The following is a 16325-nucleotide window of genomic DNA, read 5'->3' as shown; positions in this document are numbered from 1 at the left end:
CCAATAGGCGACCATAAGATGCCCGTTCCTGTCAGTCTTTTTTTTCCCCATCTCCACTGACATGACATGAAAGTGAAATAAAAATCTAGGACTTAACTTTAGATTTCAGCTTTTCGTGATAGGAACGGTGATGGGACTGACAGTATAGAGACAGATTTTAAAGTGAAGCAGAAAAAGAAGAGAGGGGTCGGAAAAGGAAAAATACAATTATGCTACAATTATAAAAATCTAATTACTGTATTCACAAATTTTTATTATGATCTAATTGACTATGTATATCATGATTACAGAGAGTTATCAAATGTGTAACTCTCTGCTGTGAACCAGCACATGTTCCAGAAATAGAGTTACTATATATATGTGTTGCTTTTGGGGAACATCAGCCACAAATTCAATAAAAACCACAGTGCGGTAAATTTGGCCTTCAGTCTTAAAGGAAGACTATTTACAATGTAGAGTGAGCACCATTCAGGTGTGTGAAGCGAGAGACACTGTCGTGTGGTGTCCCCAAGCAGCAACGTGTGAAGAACAAAGGTTCTGATGTAAGAGTAAGTTCAGCAGAGACCCAAGAGCAAGATAAGACTAAACCTTGTTCCAATAGTAACATGATGGAAAGAAGTGCAATAGAATTCATCAAGAAAGAATAATAAGAGACTGACTATCTTATTGTCCTCTGCAACCAAAATCATGCAAGCGTGTTTCCTGTCTAAACTGTATATACAAAACTAGCAGGTGTAATTAGGCTGTAAGCCCTTCCAAAACCAAATTTAACATGCTATTCCCCAGATGAAACCCTCTTTTTTGAGAAAGGCAGAGCTACATCAGAATCATTAACCCCTGTGGGGATGGGGTTTTTGTTTTTGGAATACTGACAATGGAGAATATCACTATAGCGCGCCCGGTAGAGGAGACTGAGCGAGATAAAAGAAAGAAATTATCTGTGAGGTTGACAGGAGGAATTTTTCACAACTGTTCCCTGCAGCCTGACACATGTGATGATGTAAATGCAGCCAAGTTCTCGTTTTTTTGTACACAGTACCTGAGAAGTCTAAGTGGTCCTAGTTAGATTAATGAAGGCCTGGGGCTCTGTGTGTTATATAATCTCCCCCAATGGGAGGTACAGGATGTATCTGTTCTCTCCTCATTCTTCTCTGCTCACCTCTACAGCTCTTTAATTAATTTCTCATCGTTTTTGCAACCTTTCACTTCCTTCCCCTCTACTTTGCTGTACTTTTTTCATCCTCCTCGTCTCGTGCCTTTTCTCCTCCCATGTGTCCCACCTTCCTGCTGCGATCCATCCCAGTCCTCTCATCCTACTTTTATTTTTATCCCCCTTTTCATCTCGCAGCGCTGTTTTCCATTTCCAGTCTCTCCCAACAGTAATCACCATTGACAACAACAAATGATGCTCTGAAGGTTAAGTTACAGATGAAAGAAAAGCAACAAGTTACTTGAAGAAATAAACAAATCACCATAAATCAACATCCTCCCTGTCACAGCGCCTCTGGCAGCGATCTACACAGCCCAGCTGCTCCAATCAGGTGGCTTTGCTAAGGTCATGTGACAGCAATGTCCCCCTGCCTTGCTCTGTTCGTGACAGACTGGGTGAGTAAGAGAAAGAACAACAGAATAAAAAAAGAGAGAGGGGGGAGAAGGTTTTGCGGAGACACTAGAGCTGAGAGAGAAACGGGGCTGTGAGGATGTGACAGAGACATCAAAGATGGAGTGAAAGTGAACACAGCGATGGCCAGAGAGAGACAAGGAGATGGATAGGATGCCGCCGGGAAGTGTCTGTGAAGAAGAGGCGGAGTAACGGAAAATAAAGTAAAGGGAATTGAAGTAAGTGTTGGTCTGTGGGCTTTTTACACTGTCACACACACACACTACCCCTATGGTCTGCTGCAATATGGAAAACATATATGGTGCAATACTTTTTTAATATTGAGATTGTTATGTTAAATTGATCTTTTAGTGTTAAGCTACCAAATAAGACTGGGTGACAGTGCAATATTAGAATTTATCACAAAATGAGAAAACAACTGGTGCAATAAAGAAATGTTACAGCCATTACAGGGAATTGTCATGATTTTAATCTTCTCATCCTCAATAAAAACATTACAGCCAAAAACCATTAACTGTTTGCTTATTTGTTTCATTCTGATTAAGATAATGAACAACTTTGAATAATCAAACGTTTCTTGTGGTAACAGTGATGCTCCTGACATGTTAAGCTGTACGTGATGTAGTATTAGCAGATGAATACGGGTAACCATAGGTCTCAGAGGCTAACAGAGGGGCCGATGTTCACACCGTTCAAGAATTGACACAAATAAGATTTCCATTATAGGAACATTTTACTGTTGCATTAATGAGCTGCTATGAATAAATATAGTGAACTTGCAAACATGCTTTAAAAATATTTCAGTAATTGACTGAAGCCCATCTGTTTTCCCTGGTGCGATGAGCTTTAAATCACACTTTTGAGCAGATCTGAATAAAAGTTTTCACAGAACTGACTTTTTTGGGCCTACGTCCCTCATCATCACAAAGCTTAATTAAAATTACTCGAGCGTCTCTTATGTGAAAGGAAAAGCAAAACGAATAATGTCATTCTTATATAACTATTAGGTAGGGGAAAAAAAGACAGTGTCCTATGATGCACCATCAAAGACATGCAAGTAAACCCATCTGAGACCGTTAGGCAGGATATTTCCTCAGAGAAGAGTGTGTGTATGAGTGGGAGAGTGTGAAAGAGGAAGAGAGAAAGAGGAGCGTAATGCAAGGCGTCCTGAGACATCTTTCTGATTAAGGACTTTCAGCTGACAGGGTAATTAAATATGGAGGAGCAGCACATACACACACATACACTCAGCTTTCCACTCATTCCAACACTTTACGCTCTGGTTAACTGTGTATAATTTACTAGAAGAGGTCATTTGCTAATGGTTAAATTGTCACACACACACACACACACACACACACACACACACAACCACGCATTCATCATGTGTATGCATTTTTTTTTACTGTACTGTACAAACGAAGGCGGATTATCACCCAAACGCGTGCACACACAAGTCTCTCACCTCCACGAAGATGAAACATGGGATGATGGAGTAGCTGCGCAGGGTGTTGTTGGAAGCCATCTTGTCTCCTGTCAGGAGACTTCTCCTCTCAGGATTCACAGCAGCTCACTCTGCAAAGACAGAAACATCAAGTGTCAGCACTTGTTATCTGTTAACGGCAGGAATGCACCCATTTCCACCTATGACAACCTCTATCCTTAATGGCCGACCACCCACAACCAATTATTATTGCATATTATTGCATTTCAACTTGATGACACTTTCTGTCTGTGTCTACCCATGCGGCATATCGGCAAAATCACTTCCTTTATCTATGACCCGTTTATCCTGGGTTTTGGTGACAGGAAAGGAAAATTCAGTGCAAATTTGTTCTGGGGATCCCAAGAATTCCCAGAGCAACCAGGTGATGCGTTCCCTCTGTCATGTCCTAGTTCTAACCTTGGTTTTCCACCTAATCATTTGTGACCATGCAACCTCAAAAGGGTGATGCCCTAGATGGTCCCTGAAAGGACCACCTCTGTCACTTTCTTATTATGTTTTCAACAACCCCCAATCAGACACTAAAACCAACAATGATCAGCCTCTATTCACATGTGGTGTTTATCAGTCTCTAGCCTCCATTGTCATGTCCTCGTTTGGCTTATCCCACATGGGGATCACCACAGAAGATCATGGTCCACATGTTTTTAATCATCTGTCTACAAATAATAAATTCAAATAATTCACTGAAGGACATTAGAGAATTGCATAGAAGCAATACATGGTTGCTTTAAGGGATGTCCTCGTATTATTAATATATTAATCTTATTAGATATAAGATTAATATGATTATTATATTTTCTGCCACTTGACTAATTAATAAATTTAACAATACTAAGACAAATGAGTCTGGACAGCTCCGGCCTTGTTAGCAAAACCTGGCTAGCTCTCAGATGCAAATTAAACTTCTGCAATCTAAAAAATCTAATCTATCTTGTTGTATTAAGTATCTGTCCCAGTTTTCATATTGTGCTTTCTGTTATCTCCTGTTTGTCCTCGCACAGTTCTCATTTTAACAGCATCGAGTACAAGTCTAAATTTGCCCTGAAGCATTTCTAATCCTATCATATCATTATTAACATGACAAAAAAATATATAGATTCAGAATTAGACATTGTAGTGTCATTCACATTAACATATTCATATATTTGTTGTGTTACTTGTTATTCGGGCGCTGGACAAGGCTGAAAATGTCCTGTCAGTAACTCGTAGCCTTGTTTTTACAATGAGGAGGCGTCTCTCACCTCTCAGTGATTAGGTGGATTTTAAAATCGTTCTGCAAAGCCTGACAGTATCTGTCAGTAGCTGTTGTTGATTTATTGATTAATCAAAAAGGCTGTAACCCCCTGCGATTCTAAACGGTCATAAATGCGTTATGGGGCTGTAACCATACTTAATTCCATATTAGAGAAGAACATTGGTCCCGATTTGAGCTCTCTTTCTTCCTACTGTGCAATTCTGTATAATGAAAGGCAACAAGTGTAGAGAGAAGGAGGAGGTTTGTTTTAGAGGCAAGCTGGAGAAAAAAGGGAGCAGCGGAGCATTTCATATTCTACATTTGTAACATTTTTCAACTACAGTTTTTGTTTCCCTTTGTTTTGTACCACATGATAAATTGCAGTTCATTTCAACCAACCGAGAGACAATGGAGCCAGGTTCAAATGTTGAAAAGATGAAACCTTTTGCTATTTTATGGTAAAGTACTGTATTTGGTGCTGAGTTGAAAACAGTCAGAGTCATAACAAGGGTGGCAGCAGCTGTCATAATATCTCAGAGCTCAGGAGTGGTAACTCTCTAGACATGGACATTTTAAAGCTGCAGTGTATGTAGTGCATGTTTAAACTTAATGTAGCAGCTGTTGTATTATGAATCAGCTCCATCAACTTCAACATGGTAAAATAAAAGAAAAGTATGATCTGTACATGTAATGAACCTAATGGACAGTTCAACAAATAGCTGCACTGTATATGTTGCTGGTTGCTGAATAATCACGGTTTACAAGGCTGCTGTTTTTTTTTTTTATTAATATTTCAAAGCGATTCCACAGTTTAAATACTTCTTCAGTAATCTCAGGAAAGTCCTGGTCAGACAGTGTTGAGAGTCCACTCTACGGAACAGATACATTGTGATCATCTAATATTATTTGGCAAAAGCAGTAATCCATGAATCAACTTCTGTACATCTCAAATCTGTTTGGGTGCTCAGAGAGAACGTCTTTGAATGTGTCATAGTCGTTAATGGATATGTATATAAAGTTGAAAATGTATCCTCTTCTAAGAAGACAAACACATTTTCAGAAGGTGTTGGCGTTTGCCAGGCTTATCTATAGTCATTGACCATGTTTATGATTTTTATGAACAGGATCTGGGGGGAAGGAGTCAGGTTTCAGCCCTCTCTGACTTTTTGTAGATGATATGGTTCTGATGGCTTCATCAGATGGTGACCTGTACATGTACAGGAGCAGTTTGCAGCCGGAGCAGGAGGGGAATAATCAGCTCTAGAGAGAAGTGTCGTAGTGGCTATAGAGGACATTGAGCCTTGAAGGCCAAGCTCCAAGTTTACCAACCAGTCTATGTTCCAACCCTTATGGTCATGAGTTTTGAGTTATGACCAAATAAATAAGATTGTCTGTTCTCCACACACCTGGTTTACTACTACAGTTTTGGTCATAACATGTATATTACCATCCAAATCATGTTAAAACAAGCTCACCTTAACAGTAGCAATGTGGGAAAGTGGACTGTGGAGCCTGTTGAGATGGTTTAGTGGTCCATTCTGAGGTTTTACAAGCACACCCAACTGGAAGGAGACCCCAGGGCAGACAACTGACAACTACCTCGTTGAGCCTGCTGCCACCACCATCCAAATCCAGCTAAGCGGCAGGAAGCATGGATTTGTGTCTGAAAGGGCTGTGTGATGTCAATGATTCATTCTGGGGATAACTCAATAGTCCGACCTTTAATAAAAACATTAATATTATACTATTGCAGCTGATCTGGCCGTATCTTCAAGTTCGTCATGCAGGTTGCAAAGATTCTTCTGAAGCTCCACACAAGTCTGAGCACCTCAATCTCACAGAGTCGCAATTTGCAGGTACACCACGATGCTGGCAGGTCTAATCAGCCTGTAAGTGTGTGTCCCATCTCATTTAACACTCAGTCCAGGCTAATCAATCTGACACTTTGTGACAACAATCTGACTGCAGGCCTCACAGGGTGCCTCACTCAGTGTCAAGGAAATATGCTGTCTGTATATGAAGACACCACATTTCCTTTCCAGACCAGGCTTTTCCTGTCATCCTGCCATATGACACTAAAAATCTTACACACCTGCATGTGGCAGGAGAGGCAGATTTACATTTATTGCTTATTTATCTGCAAAACAAAATGTGGTTGACACTGAGTTCTTCAACTCAGTGTCAACCACACAGCAGGAAGAGATTCACCGTTCTAACACATTTCAGCTGGGTGGACAGCTGTCAAAGTTGAACTGAGATCTTCCAGTTGACGGGTGGTCTCCTATTCCACTAAAACCGCGAGCACTCACCTGAAAAGACTTGAATTTTATAAAATGTTACTGCAAGGCATCAGTGCCATGCATCTCAGTGCACGTTAGCAGTGTAATCAGCCTCCAGCGACTCTGTGACTTTTCAGATTATGTCAGGTGGGGAAACAACAACTGCAGAGAGGAAACTGAGTAGTCATGCTTGTAATGTGTTAAAAGCCCCCAAAATTAGACGTAGATGTCCATATTAATTACATTTATATACTTCTGATACCGCAAGATATGTGGCAATTCAGAAAAATAAATCTCTATGGGAACTATGAACAGGATTTTAATTATTCATCGTTTGTGCAGCTTGCTCCACTGAACCACGATTGGATCATGCCATTCAAGTGGAAACAGTTCATGTAGCAAAGTGTAAAATATTTTTATCTCAGTGGCAAGTTTTGATTTTTGTGAAACCTATTCTTCTCTTAACATTCAGTCGTAAGGAGCAACAGATTAAATTTGATTTTGTGAATTGTAAACGCAACACAGCAACAAATCAAAGTAGGAATTCACTGTAATAGAGGTGACATTTCATGTCAAGGAAGCAGTTTGTATTAAAAAGAACTATTTTCTTTATTCCCATCATTAAGCAGCAGAGAGTCAAAGAGTGACAGGACACAAGGAGCGAAAGTGTTAATGCAACAGAGGTCCCAGGACAAACATATCACAGGGCCCAAGTTGACTAATGAGACTAAATAATAATTGCATAGCAACATGAAAACATAATTCCAATGCGCTTAGGGTGCATCAAGACTTTCCGTTGCTATACTGCCTCTGGGCATGTACAGTTACACTGCTTATTAGTCCAATAAAGCTGTAAGAGGCAGTGAAATGCTTCAGGATTCCTCAGTCACTGCAATTTGATTTCTCCACATGGGACTGTGTAGTTGCAAAACCTTCCAATAAATTAATTAGCTGATATATAATTCATATAATTTCATATTTACACGTTTTTTGGATTCGTTTTTAATAAATCAACTATTGACTGCATTGGAAATTAGGAGAACTATTTGTCTTCTTAAAACTCGAAGTGGCTCCAGGGTTTAAATCTTTTGAGACATGCTCTGCAGTTTATTTCTGTGAAAACTGTACAGCCTAAGCTTTAATAGCAGTCCTGTTCTATGGGCAATGGTGCAGAAAGGTACAGAAAACTCTCCAATTTGATAGCTGAACTGTGAGATTGCCGATTTGATTTGAGGCTCTGTGACAGATGATTTAAATCAGAAAATGTAAGTTGGCCCCACACACTGTCAAAAGGTTGACGCTACATTCATTTATTTCAGCCTCACAGACCTGAGGTGTCAAAACATTGAACAACTGGACCCAGTCACAGTAAAATCTTTACATGATTTCTCTTTTCCCAGCTTCAGAAGACAAATGCAAAGATCACAACCAAGGAGCATTTTCTTCCAATGCCAAGCGCCAGTTAATTACAGTCGGATGAAAGGTGATCAGATCGTCTACCCAGTGGCGAGTTCATCAAACGAGCAGCCTACAGGCTTTGTCAAGATTCATCAGTATCTCCTCTCCACTCAGCCAGGCTGTGATGACTTTGTCTAGACATAACTGCTCTCCCCTCAGAGATGGCAGGGGCTGACTGTGAAATATTGAACCCAGAAATATCATCTGATTGACCATCCCCTGGTCTCCAGCTGAGCCGTTCTGCCTGAATGTGATGACAGTCTGAATGGGGCTAAACTGTCACAGTGACAGAGTTGGTGATTGAGCTGGGAGTCAAAAACTGGCCATGGAAAAATGAAATATGACTTCATGTTATTATTACCAGTGTTAGCTGTGTGTTCTTCTCTCCTTCTGTACTTAAACAAAGAGGCATCAGTTATTAAACTCTTACAACTGCCAAAACTTTAAAGTTTTAAAACATAGTGGTTTCGAAAGGTACATTGGCAAGAAAAACTATGTGAACCTTTTGGAATTTGTCATAAAATGTGATCTGATTTCAATTATGAAGATTATTAACAAATATAACGTACCTAAAATAATAACACAAAAGAACAACCATGAAAAACACTATGAGGTTTTTATGGTTGTTCTCAATAAAAACATGAAAGACCAGATATTTATTGTGTGATTACTTTAGGCACATATTTGTTATTAATCTTGACTTAGATGAAGATCAGATCACAATTAATGACAAATTAATGTAGAAAACCATGAGACATCTTGCCACTGCAATTGTTATTGTAAACTATTGCAAACTAGGTCTCTACTTTCACAAATAGAATTTCTAGCTGAGGTAAAACCTTACTTAAATTCACCAACGCCATAGCAAAAGCACCACACATTTGCTCACTTTAGCTTTTCAGATGTGAGGATTCGCAGGTATTTCCTGTCTGAAATGACCACTAGTGACTTCTTTGACACTGTCAAATTCTAATCAAGCTGTCATTTGATATATTATGATTAAGTTGTCACTTTAACTGCATAGAGAGGATCAAGAAAGAAGATCTGTAAAATCTAGATGCAGATAGAGATTTAATGTATGCAGTCCCCTCCACATGAGTCTAATTGTAACTGGGCTTTACAGATTAATTTAAAATCAATCAATTGCTGCCAATGTATGTAATAAACAACATTAGCTGTAATATTATCTTTTCATAGCTTTGTGTAAAGCTGACTATAACAATCACCTATGTTGTTTTATACTTCATGAAATACTACCCAAACTTACAGCACCCAAAGGGAGGCTATTTTGAGTCCTCTTTCTCAGCAGATGGACTACATCAAAACAGTTTCCTGGGAAATATGCCAGCTCAGCTTGCCAGTCTATGTCCAAAACCACCCCAAACTGAAAAAGCTTTTATTTTTAATGCTAACATTTTCTCCTGCTCTCATGAAATTGTTATTTTCACATCTATGATACAAGCATTACATAAAGTGCATTTGTTCCACGGGACGTTTCCTGAAATCACAGCTGGGAAAAAGGTTCATTCGCTATAGTTAACACAGTGCATACATCTCATTTTGAATTCCTCTTCTGCTGACTGCATAACAGTGCGCACACACTCTCTCACAGACACAGAGATGTCCCATGGCTACCACTCTTGCCAACAGAGCATCTTTGATGCTATAAATAGTCACTTTTCATACTGGCTTTCTTACAAGTGATTTGTGGCAAATCAATCTATTCTTTAGACCGAGGAAAACAAAACTAATGAGTTTGCTCAAAACTGTTTGATGAGAAGTCTGCCCACATACATTTCTGTCTCAGCATAACGTAACATTGTCATCTTGTCTCTCCTGTTTCCCCTCAGAGCCAAACATCTGCGAGGACACTGACTCACAACGGATAGAGTGAAAGGGACGTGAGAGAAAAAAAAAACACAAAAGACATGAAAATGGCAAAAGTGCTTTCTTTTGGGGACAATAACTTTTGCTACTGTTTGAATTTATAAATGATTTCTCTATTACATCTTTGTATCTCACACCAACTTTCTGCACATATGGAAAGTTATATTTAAAGTTCAACTGAATAGCATATTATTTAGTATAGTATAAAGTATTTCTTATATTTTTAAACTCAAAATGTTTATTTTCAGACTTAAGTTCACTTCAACAGACTCTTCACACATTCTAACAAACTACAATTATCCCATCTGGGTTTGGAAATAGAAAATAATTATCTAATTGTCCGTCACAATGATGTCATGTAGTAAACAGTGTGCTGCAGTCTGGGATTGACAGAAGGTCATAGCGGCAAAATAGGAGGAAGGCTGGGGGTATATGTGCTGTTGATTACACGCATGCATACGTAGGCTGCGTCGATTTAGTTTGCAAACATCATCACAAAATAAAGCTACAAATACGCAAAGTGCAGTTCCACTTAAAGCAAAAGCTTAGAACCACCACAAAAATAGCATAAAAAAAACTAAAGCAGGAAAAACGTCCTTTTTCTACAACCACCCCAACCTTAATTGAAATTTGTTTGAAGATATGTATAGGTTTGTTTAGGTAGCATAACATTTAATAACAATTAACAACAATTAATATCATATGATCATATTTAGTATTTAAATATGAGATTTTTATTAGGGATAGTGTATAAATGGTATAGTTAATCCCCAAATATCAAAATAGTATTCGGTTCATTACTCCGACATTAACAACATTATTAACTAAGCAAAACTCAGCAGATGAAAAGATCCATTCTAACACCGACTGACTTAATACCTTGAAATGCTATCAACACTTGAATGCGAGCGATCATTTTTTGTCTTTTGAAAAAAAAAAAGCTTCGCTGAGAAATCTGCACAACAACTGGCAACAACTTACAGTAGAGGACATAAGAATGTCAGACACAGAGAGACGGGTAAGATGAGATCAAAACCCACAGTTGAAAGTAAAAGAAGATCAGAAACATCATTTTAGAACAGAATCGAAACTTCTCAAAGAGAAGTTTGAAAACGTCTTCCCCTGGAGAAAGACATTACAGTACATGACAAAGTGAATCCAGACATGAAGAAACACCAGAGAAGAACCGAGTTTTAATTTAATTTTTTCATATGTTCCTAACCAGCAGCATGTACAGTTTCAAAAGTCTGCAGAAACATTTCTGTATTTCCACATATGAAGAATTTACACCAGCTGCTGATCTATGCTCCAACTTCCCCACAGACTTAAATGAATCTCTGCTAATTCTGGTAATTTTACTGTATAAAAAATCACAGTCAAATGTGATTAGTAAATAAACACTACCTTATCACGGTTTGTTCTTTCACTGACTGAACTGACTGTGCACTGACATAAGGTACAATGATATGTTGTAAAAGTGCATTTTTTTTATTTAAATAACATAATACATACTCTACATTATAAGAATTTCTCTAGGTGTTGAACAATACTGTTTAAGTTTTTCACCTGCTGTTTTGTCTCTATTTAGATGGTCTCAGAGTATTCATTTATCATTTGTCCATCTATTAACAACCACAAACCTCATTACATTACTATCCTCCTGACCCAGCTGGAGATCAAGCCACGTTCTCCTCTTGAAATTTCCTTAACATCATGCTACTGCAGCGTCTCAATCATTTAATTAGGTATCAAGTATAATATACCTTATTATAAAGTTTTTTAAAAGCTGCCTTCGTCGCTTTATGGTATCCAGAAGATACATAGTTTACAAGTTGTAAAAGAGATAGTTACGTACCCTCTAATGCACATCCACATATTTGTATTAGTGTACTCACTACCCAATTTCTTTTTTTATATGTTATGCTTTGGGGCAGGACAAGTTGTTAGATGAGTTTCAATTGTGTAATTTTCTCCAGCAATGATTTATTGGTACCATTAATGCGTGGTGATTAGTACCACCAGCAGTGATGGAACATCACAAGCAAACTTTTTAGCTTAACAGACGCGTCCCAATCGTACCTAGGGAAATGTTTGGAAAACTGAGAAGAGAGCTGAGTGTAGCAGAAGATGTACACTTTACTATATCGGCATACAGCTGTTCATTTAGCAGTAGTGTAGCAGAAGTTGACAAGCGGCTTGAGATCTCACCAGAAACACGTCAGACGCTGCCGTGCACAGAGCTTATTGGCACAGAACAAATGGTAAGGAATGTCTTCCTTCTCCTCTCTAACAGAAACCATCCCACCTTTGCAGTAGAACAGTTTTGAAGTCTGTCATCCTGCTTCACACTAACCACTAACAGCAAGTGTTTGGCTGTGAGTTGCTCACATGAATCTGGCCACTGGACTGTCTTTGTTTATTAGCACCAATAAAACAAATGCATCAACTATATTGATAAGCTGTTCTTATAAACTGCATTAATATGTGTGCTTCTGATTTTGTGTCCAGTTTCGGACTTTTGGTATTTCCCTCATATTTCCCTCTTCTGGTGACCTAAGGCAACATACAGACAACAACATAACCAGTGTCACTTTGGAAACAAGTGTAGAACATTTACCAAACCACAATATTCTGTACAAAATTAAAGTGTTTGTTTTTTTTTTTATTAATCTATTCAGCCCATGGCCTTCTCTTCAATGTACGTTAAAATACAACTGGGGAGCACAGCCAGCAGGGATATTTGGCTGCAACTTGAAGTATTTCTCCATTAGCTCCCATTCACATTCTGACTAATTATATACACAAGCCTGGGCTGAAAAGCTCACACCAGATTCTGGCATGCTATAAAAAACACCCATTTGAGCCAACAGCTACACTACTTTTTTTTATTTTTTCCTCAAATGATTCAAGCATTCTGGTAAATATATAGTACATGTTTTGCCACATTAGATGCCCCTCTACAATATTTTCTGGCTTCTGGCAAATAAAGCAAGACTGTGCTGCCTGTGCTGTCATTCTTCTTGCTCCTCTGTGACACAATATCACCTGTATGTATCAGCCGTCGTATAGATAAAAGCAAGAATAATCAATCTCTTGAGACAGGCTTTATCTCCTTTTAGGGCCAATCATTCCCCCGAGACATCACACTGACAGATTTATTGCCCAATCACGACATCCTCACTGCACTAATAACAAAGCCCTCACATAGTGGTAATCAAATACCTGCTATCAATGGACCATGGACAGGGTTTGTGTGAGTGAGTGTGTGTGTGTGTGTGTGTGTGTGTGTGTGTGTGTGTGTGTGTGTGTGTGTGTGTGGCACTCAACATCAATCAATCAATAGACTCGCTCTGGTGTGGGAATGGAATAGGTGTTAGATATCAGACGTGAGTTTAGAGGTCATTCCTTCCTGCAGCTTTACTACAATAAACCCGTCTGGTGTTTTTTCTTTTTTTTTTTTTAACAACATAAGGCATTGGCTGCTGTCTACCATGTAGTTTCTTTAATTCGTGACACATTTTGCAACAGCACCATTCCACTAATATGAGCAAAGTGTGTTTGCGGATACAAAAGTCAACAAGAAAAAAAAAATTACACATTTTATTCTAAATAGACACAGATATCAGCTATAACTCAATATTTCATATTGACAAATCATGCAGGATGTGCTACTAGTCCCTCACTTGGAGATTTTGGATGCCTTTAATGTATTTCCCAGTGTAGATTCTACAGTAGGGTCTTACATTGTTGCGGCTCATAATGGCACAAGAGACAATAACTTTAAATTTAGACAGTTCACATTAAAGATGACACTGTAGTAGCTTTGGAAACTGCCACAGTTTTTTTTACCAATTTATGCACGTACTAATAAAAACAAACATTATACAAATCATGTGTGGCTGAAAGAAGATGCAGTGGTGGTGTTAGAGCACCAACAAAACAGCCGCCATGGTTAGTTAAATCATATGTAAGTGTTGTTGATGTTAGAAACAGACTACACGTCACAATAACTAACGTTTCTGATGACGTCAAAGGTGACCGTCACTACAGAGCATCACTGCCCGGCACGACGATGTCATTGGGACCTGTCTGTTATGTCATCTGATTGCTCAAAAGTGACGCAACACTTCATATAACACTTATAAAACGGGACCTCACGCACACGTGCACTTGTGTGCATTCATTTAAGACATGTCACGTCGTGGCATGTGTTCACGGCTGCAACATACAAACACACATGTCCTGCACTGTATAAATGAAGGAGAGCACGGTGGGGTGTGTATGCCAAGAGGCTTCTTGCGTACAGCAGGCCCCGCTGAAAGCCAATGAAAGGCTCACCTGATGCCCGGCCACCTGCTATCCGTCTGCTGAGTAATACCATTTGCCTGCTATACTACAGGGATGAGCATGTACACACCTGTCAAATAAAAACACACAAAGCTAAATGCACAAATTCACAGGTTCCAAATACAAATAACAGGTGGAAATACGTGCATCTCTGGGTGGGTGATCCTATTTTCAACACTGGTGGTTAGAAAGAATGGAAAGCACAGTGCTGTCCAGGAGCACTGAACATGAGCCACCTCTTTTAGACAACACTGACTTGAGAGTCCAGGAACCAAGTGGCTACTGCTGAGCACCGATGGTCTGCAGTGCCTCTCAGCCGCAAACATCTATGTGCACTTTGTTGTTATTCACAACTAATGTGTTTAAGTACAACAGAAGATCACAATAAAAGCTATTTCTGACTTAATCACATGTGAAAACGCTGCTGCATGATGCAATTATGGAGGATGGAAACAGACACAGGAACCTCTGCTGCACCTGTTCCTCCAACATCTCACTTTCCAACAGAAAGAAGCTGATTTCCATCTCTGTGTTGTGCCCAGATATTCTGTTCAAGCTGAGGGCCATGCCTGCACATGTGCACAGTGCCATTTTCTGAATATGATGATAGGGAAAGCAATCAGGAGAGGATGAAGACACACGCGCTGCACTGGATTCATTTCGTGGTTCCCCTACACCGCTCATCAGGGCATCTTAATAAGCAGGGGCTTGCAGTCTTTCACTGATCTGAGAGCCATGTATAGGGGGCTGGTTGAGGATTAATAGTCAGGCTCTGATGTTGGGGGGCGGGGAGATGGGCCAATTTTTTTTTTTTTTTTTTTTTTGTGCTGGACTGAAGACACATTTGCTCGGCAACGAAGGCGAAAAACATTTGCGCAAAGCTTCGTGTTGTGTTTTTCGGTGAGGGACGCACGGCTCCACCATCAACAATCAGATGTGTGCGGCCGTAAATCAGCGCCGGAGGGCGGTCACTGTTGCTGCTCAGAGACAGGTGTCTGTGGAAATACCGATATCGATTCTTTCCAGCTCGTTGAAACGCTTTTGTTCACACACGCTCACAGAAATCCGGCGTGAAATCCGATCCGTTCACGAACCGGTCTTCGCCGCGCGCGCTCGGACGCGTTTGGATCCAGTCCCGCGTTGTGACTTCGTTAAGGTCTGAACTTCCCTCAGCAACAGACAATAGCTGCACAGTCCCGTCTCCTCTTATTTCTCCCCCACCACAGCATCCGCATGCATCACACACACACACACACACGCGCACACACACTTACCGCGATAGGACGAAGCAATAATCCGGAGAAAAGGCGAATCCATTAAAGAAAACGTGAAGAAAAGGTCGAAAGGAATCCGTGAGCACTCCCACTACTACTAGTACTACTACTCCATCGGTGTAGCGGAGCCGCCGCTCTCGGTTTGTGATGGGGATCACGCAGCGTGCGAGCGCATGAGGATGGATGCTGTGCTTCGTCGGGGGCGGGGACAAGACGCGTACTCAGGTCCAGTGAAGCGTGCTTAATTCTGTGTGGGGACCTTGTGTTACGAGCAAGTAGGCTGTCTGGCCCGTGTATGTCCTAGTCAGCGTGCCCTTCAGAGCTCCACGTTTTTGCGGGAATATTCCGTTTTCTCTCTCACCTCAGGCTGCACACTGTCCTTTCCATGCTGCTTCGTATTCACAGAGCCTCTCAACTGCACCCTCTGTATTCCTGCTTCACCACAATGCCCAGCACTCCAGGTTTTAGTCCTATGAAATGACAATAAGCATTCATTCCGAAATTGGCCTTCTCTGATTGGTCAGAGGGGTGAGCCTCACCCAGAAAGCTCTGCAAGCAATATCTCTGCACTGGTGCCACGAGGTTTTGGACAGCACACCTCTACATTACCTCATTTACCATGTTTCTACAAAAACAGATAGAATAAAAAAAAAAACTGAAATACTGTAATATAAAATAAGTAAAACGTAAAACAACGGTTAAGTATGTGCACCAAAGC

At 40.0% G+C, this 16325-nt stretch overlaps 1 protein-coding gene across 2 annotated transcripts in view; it reads right to left on the bottom strand.

Moving 5' to 3' along the window:
- The window catches only part of plppr1 (phospholipid phosphatase related 1), a 35344-nt gene extending 19544 nt beyond the window's left edge, over nucleotides 1-15800 (bottom strand). For both annotated transcript variants that reach the window (XM_026338979.1, XM_026338978.1), the window contains exons 1-2: nucleotides 15608-15800; nucleotides 3087-3196 (exon numbers count right to left, since the gene is read on the bottom strand). In XM_026338979.1, the coding sequence (XP_026194764.1) occupies nucleotides 3087-3146 (60 nt within the window). In that variant the 5' untranslated portion in view covers nucleotides 3147-3196; nucleotides 15608-15800. The remainder of the gene's footprint in view (nucleotides 1-3086; nucleotides 3197-15607) is intronic.
- Between the last annotated feature and the right edge of the window lie 525 nt (nucleotides 15801-16325).

Source organism: Anabas testudineus, chromosome 22, assembly GCF_900324465.2.
Source record: "Anabas testudineus chromosome 22, fAnaTes1.2, whole genome shotgun sequence".
In the NCBI taxonomy this organism is placed as follows: domain Eukaryota; kingdom Metazoa; phylum Chordata; class Actinopteri; order Anabantiformes; family Anabantidae; genus Anabas; species Anabas testudineus.
The sequence above is the reverse complement of the archived record's forward strand: the minus strand, read 5'-3'. Positions and strand labels throughout refer to the sequence as shown.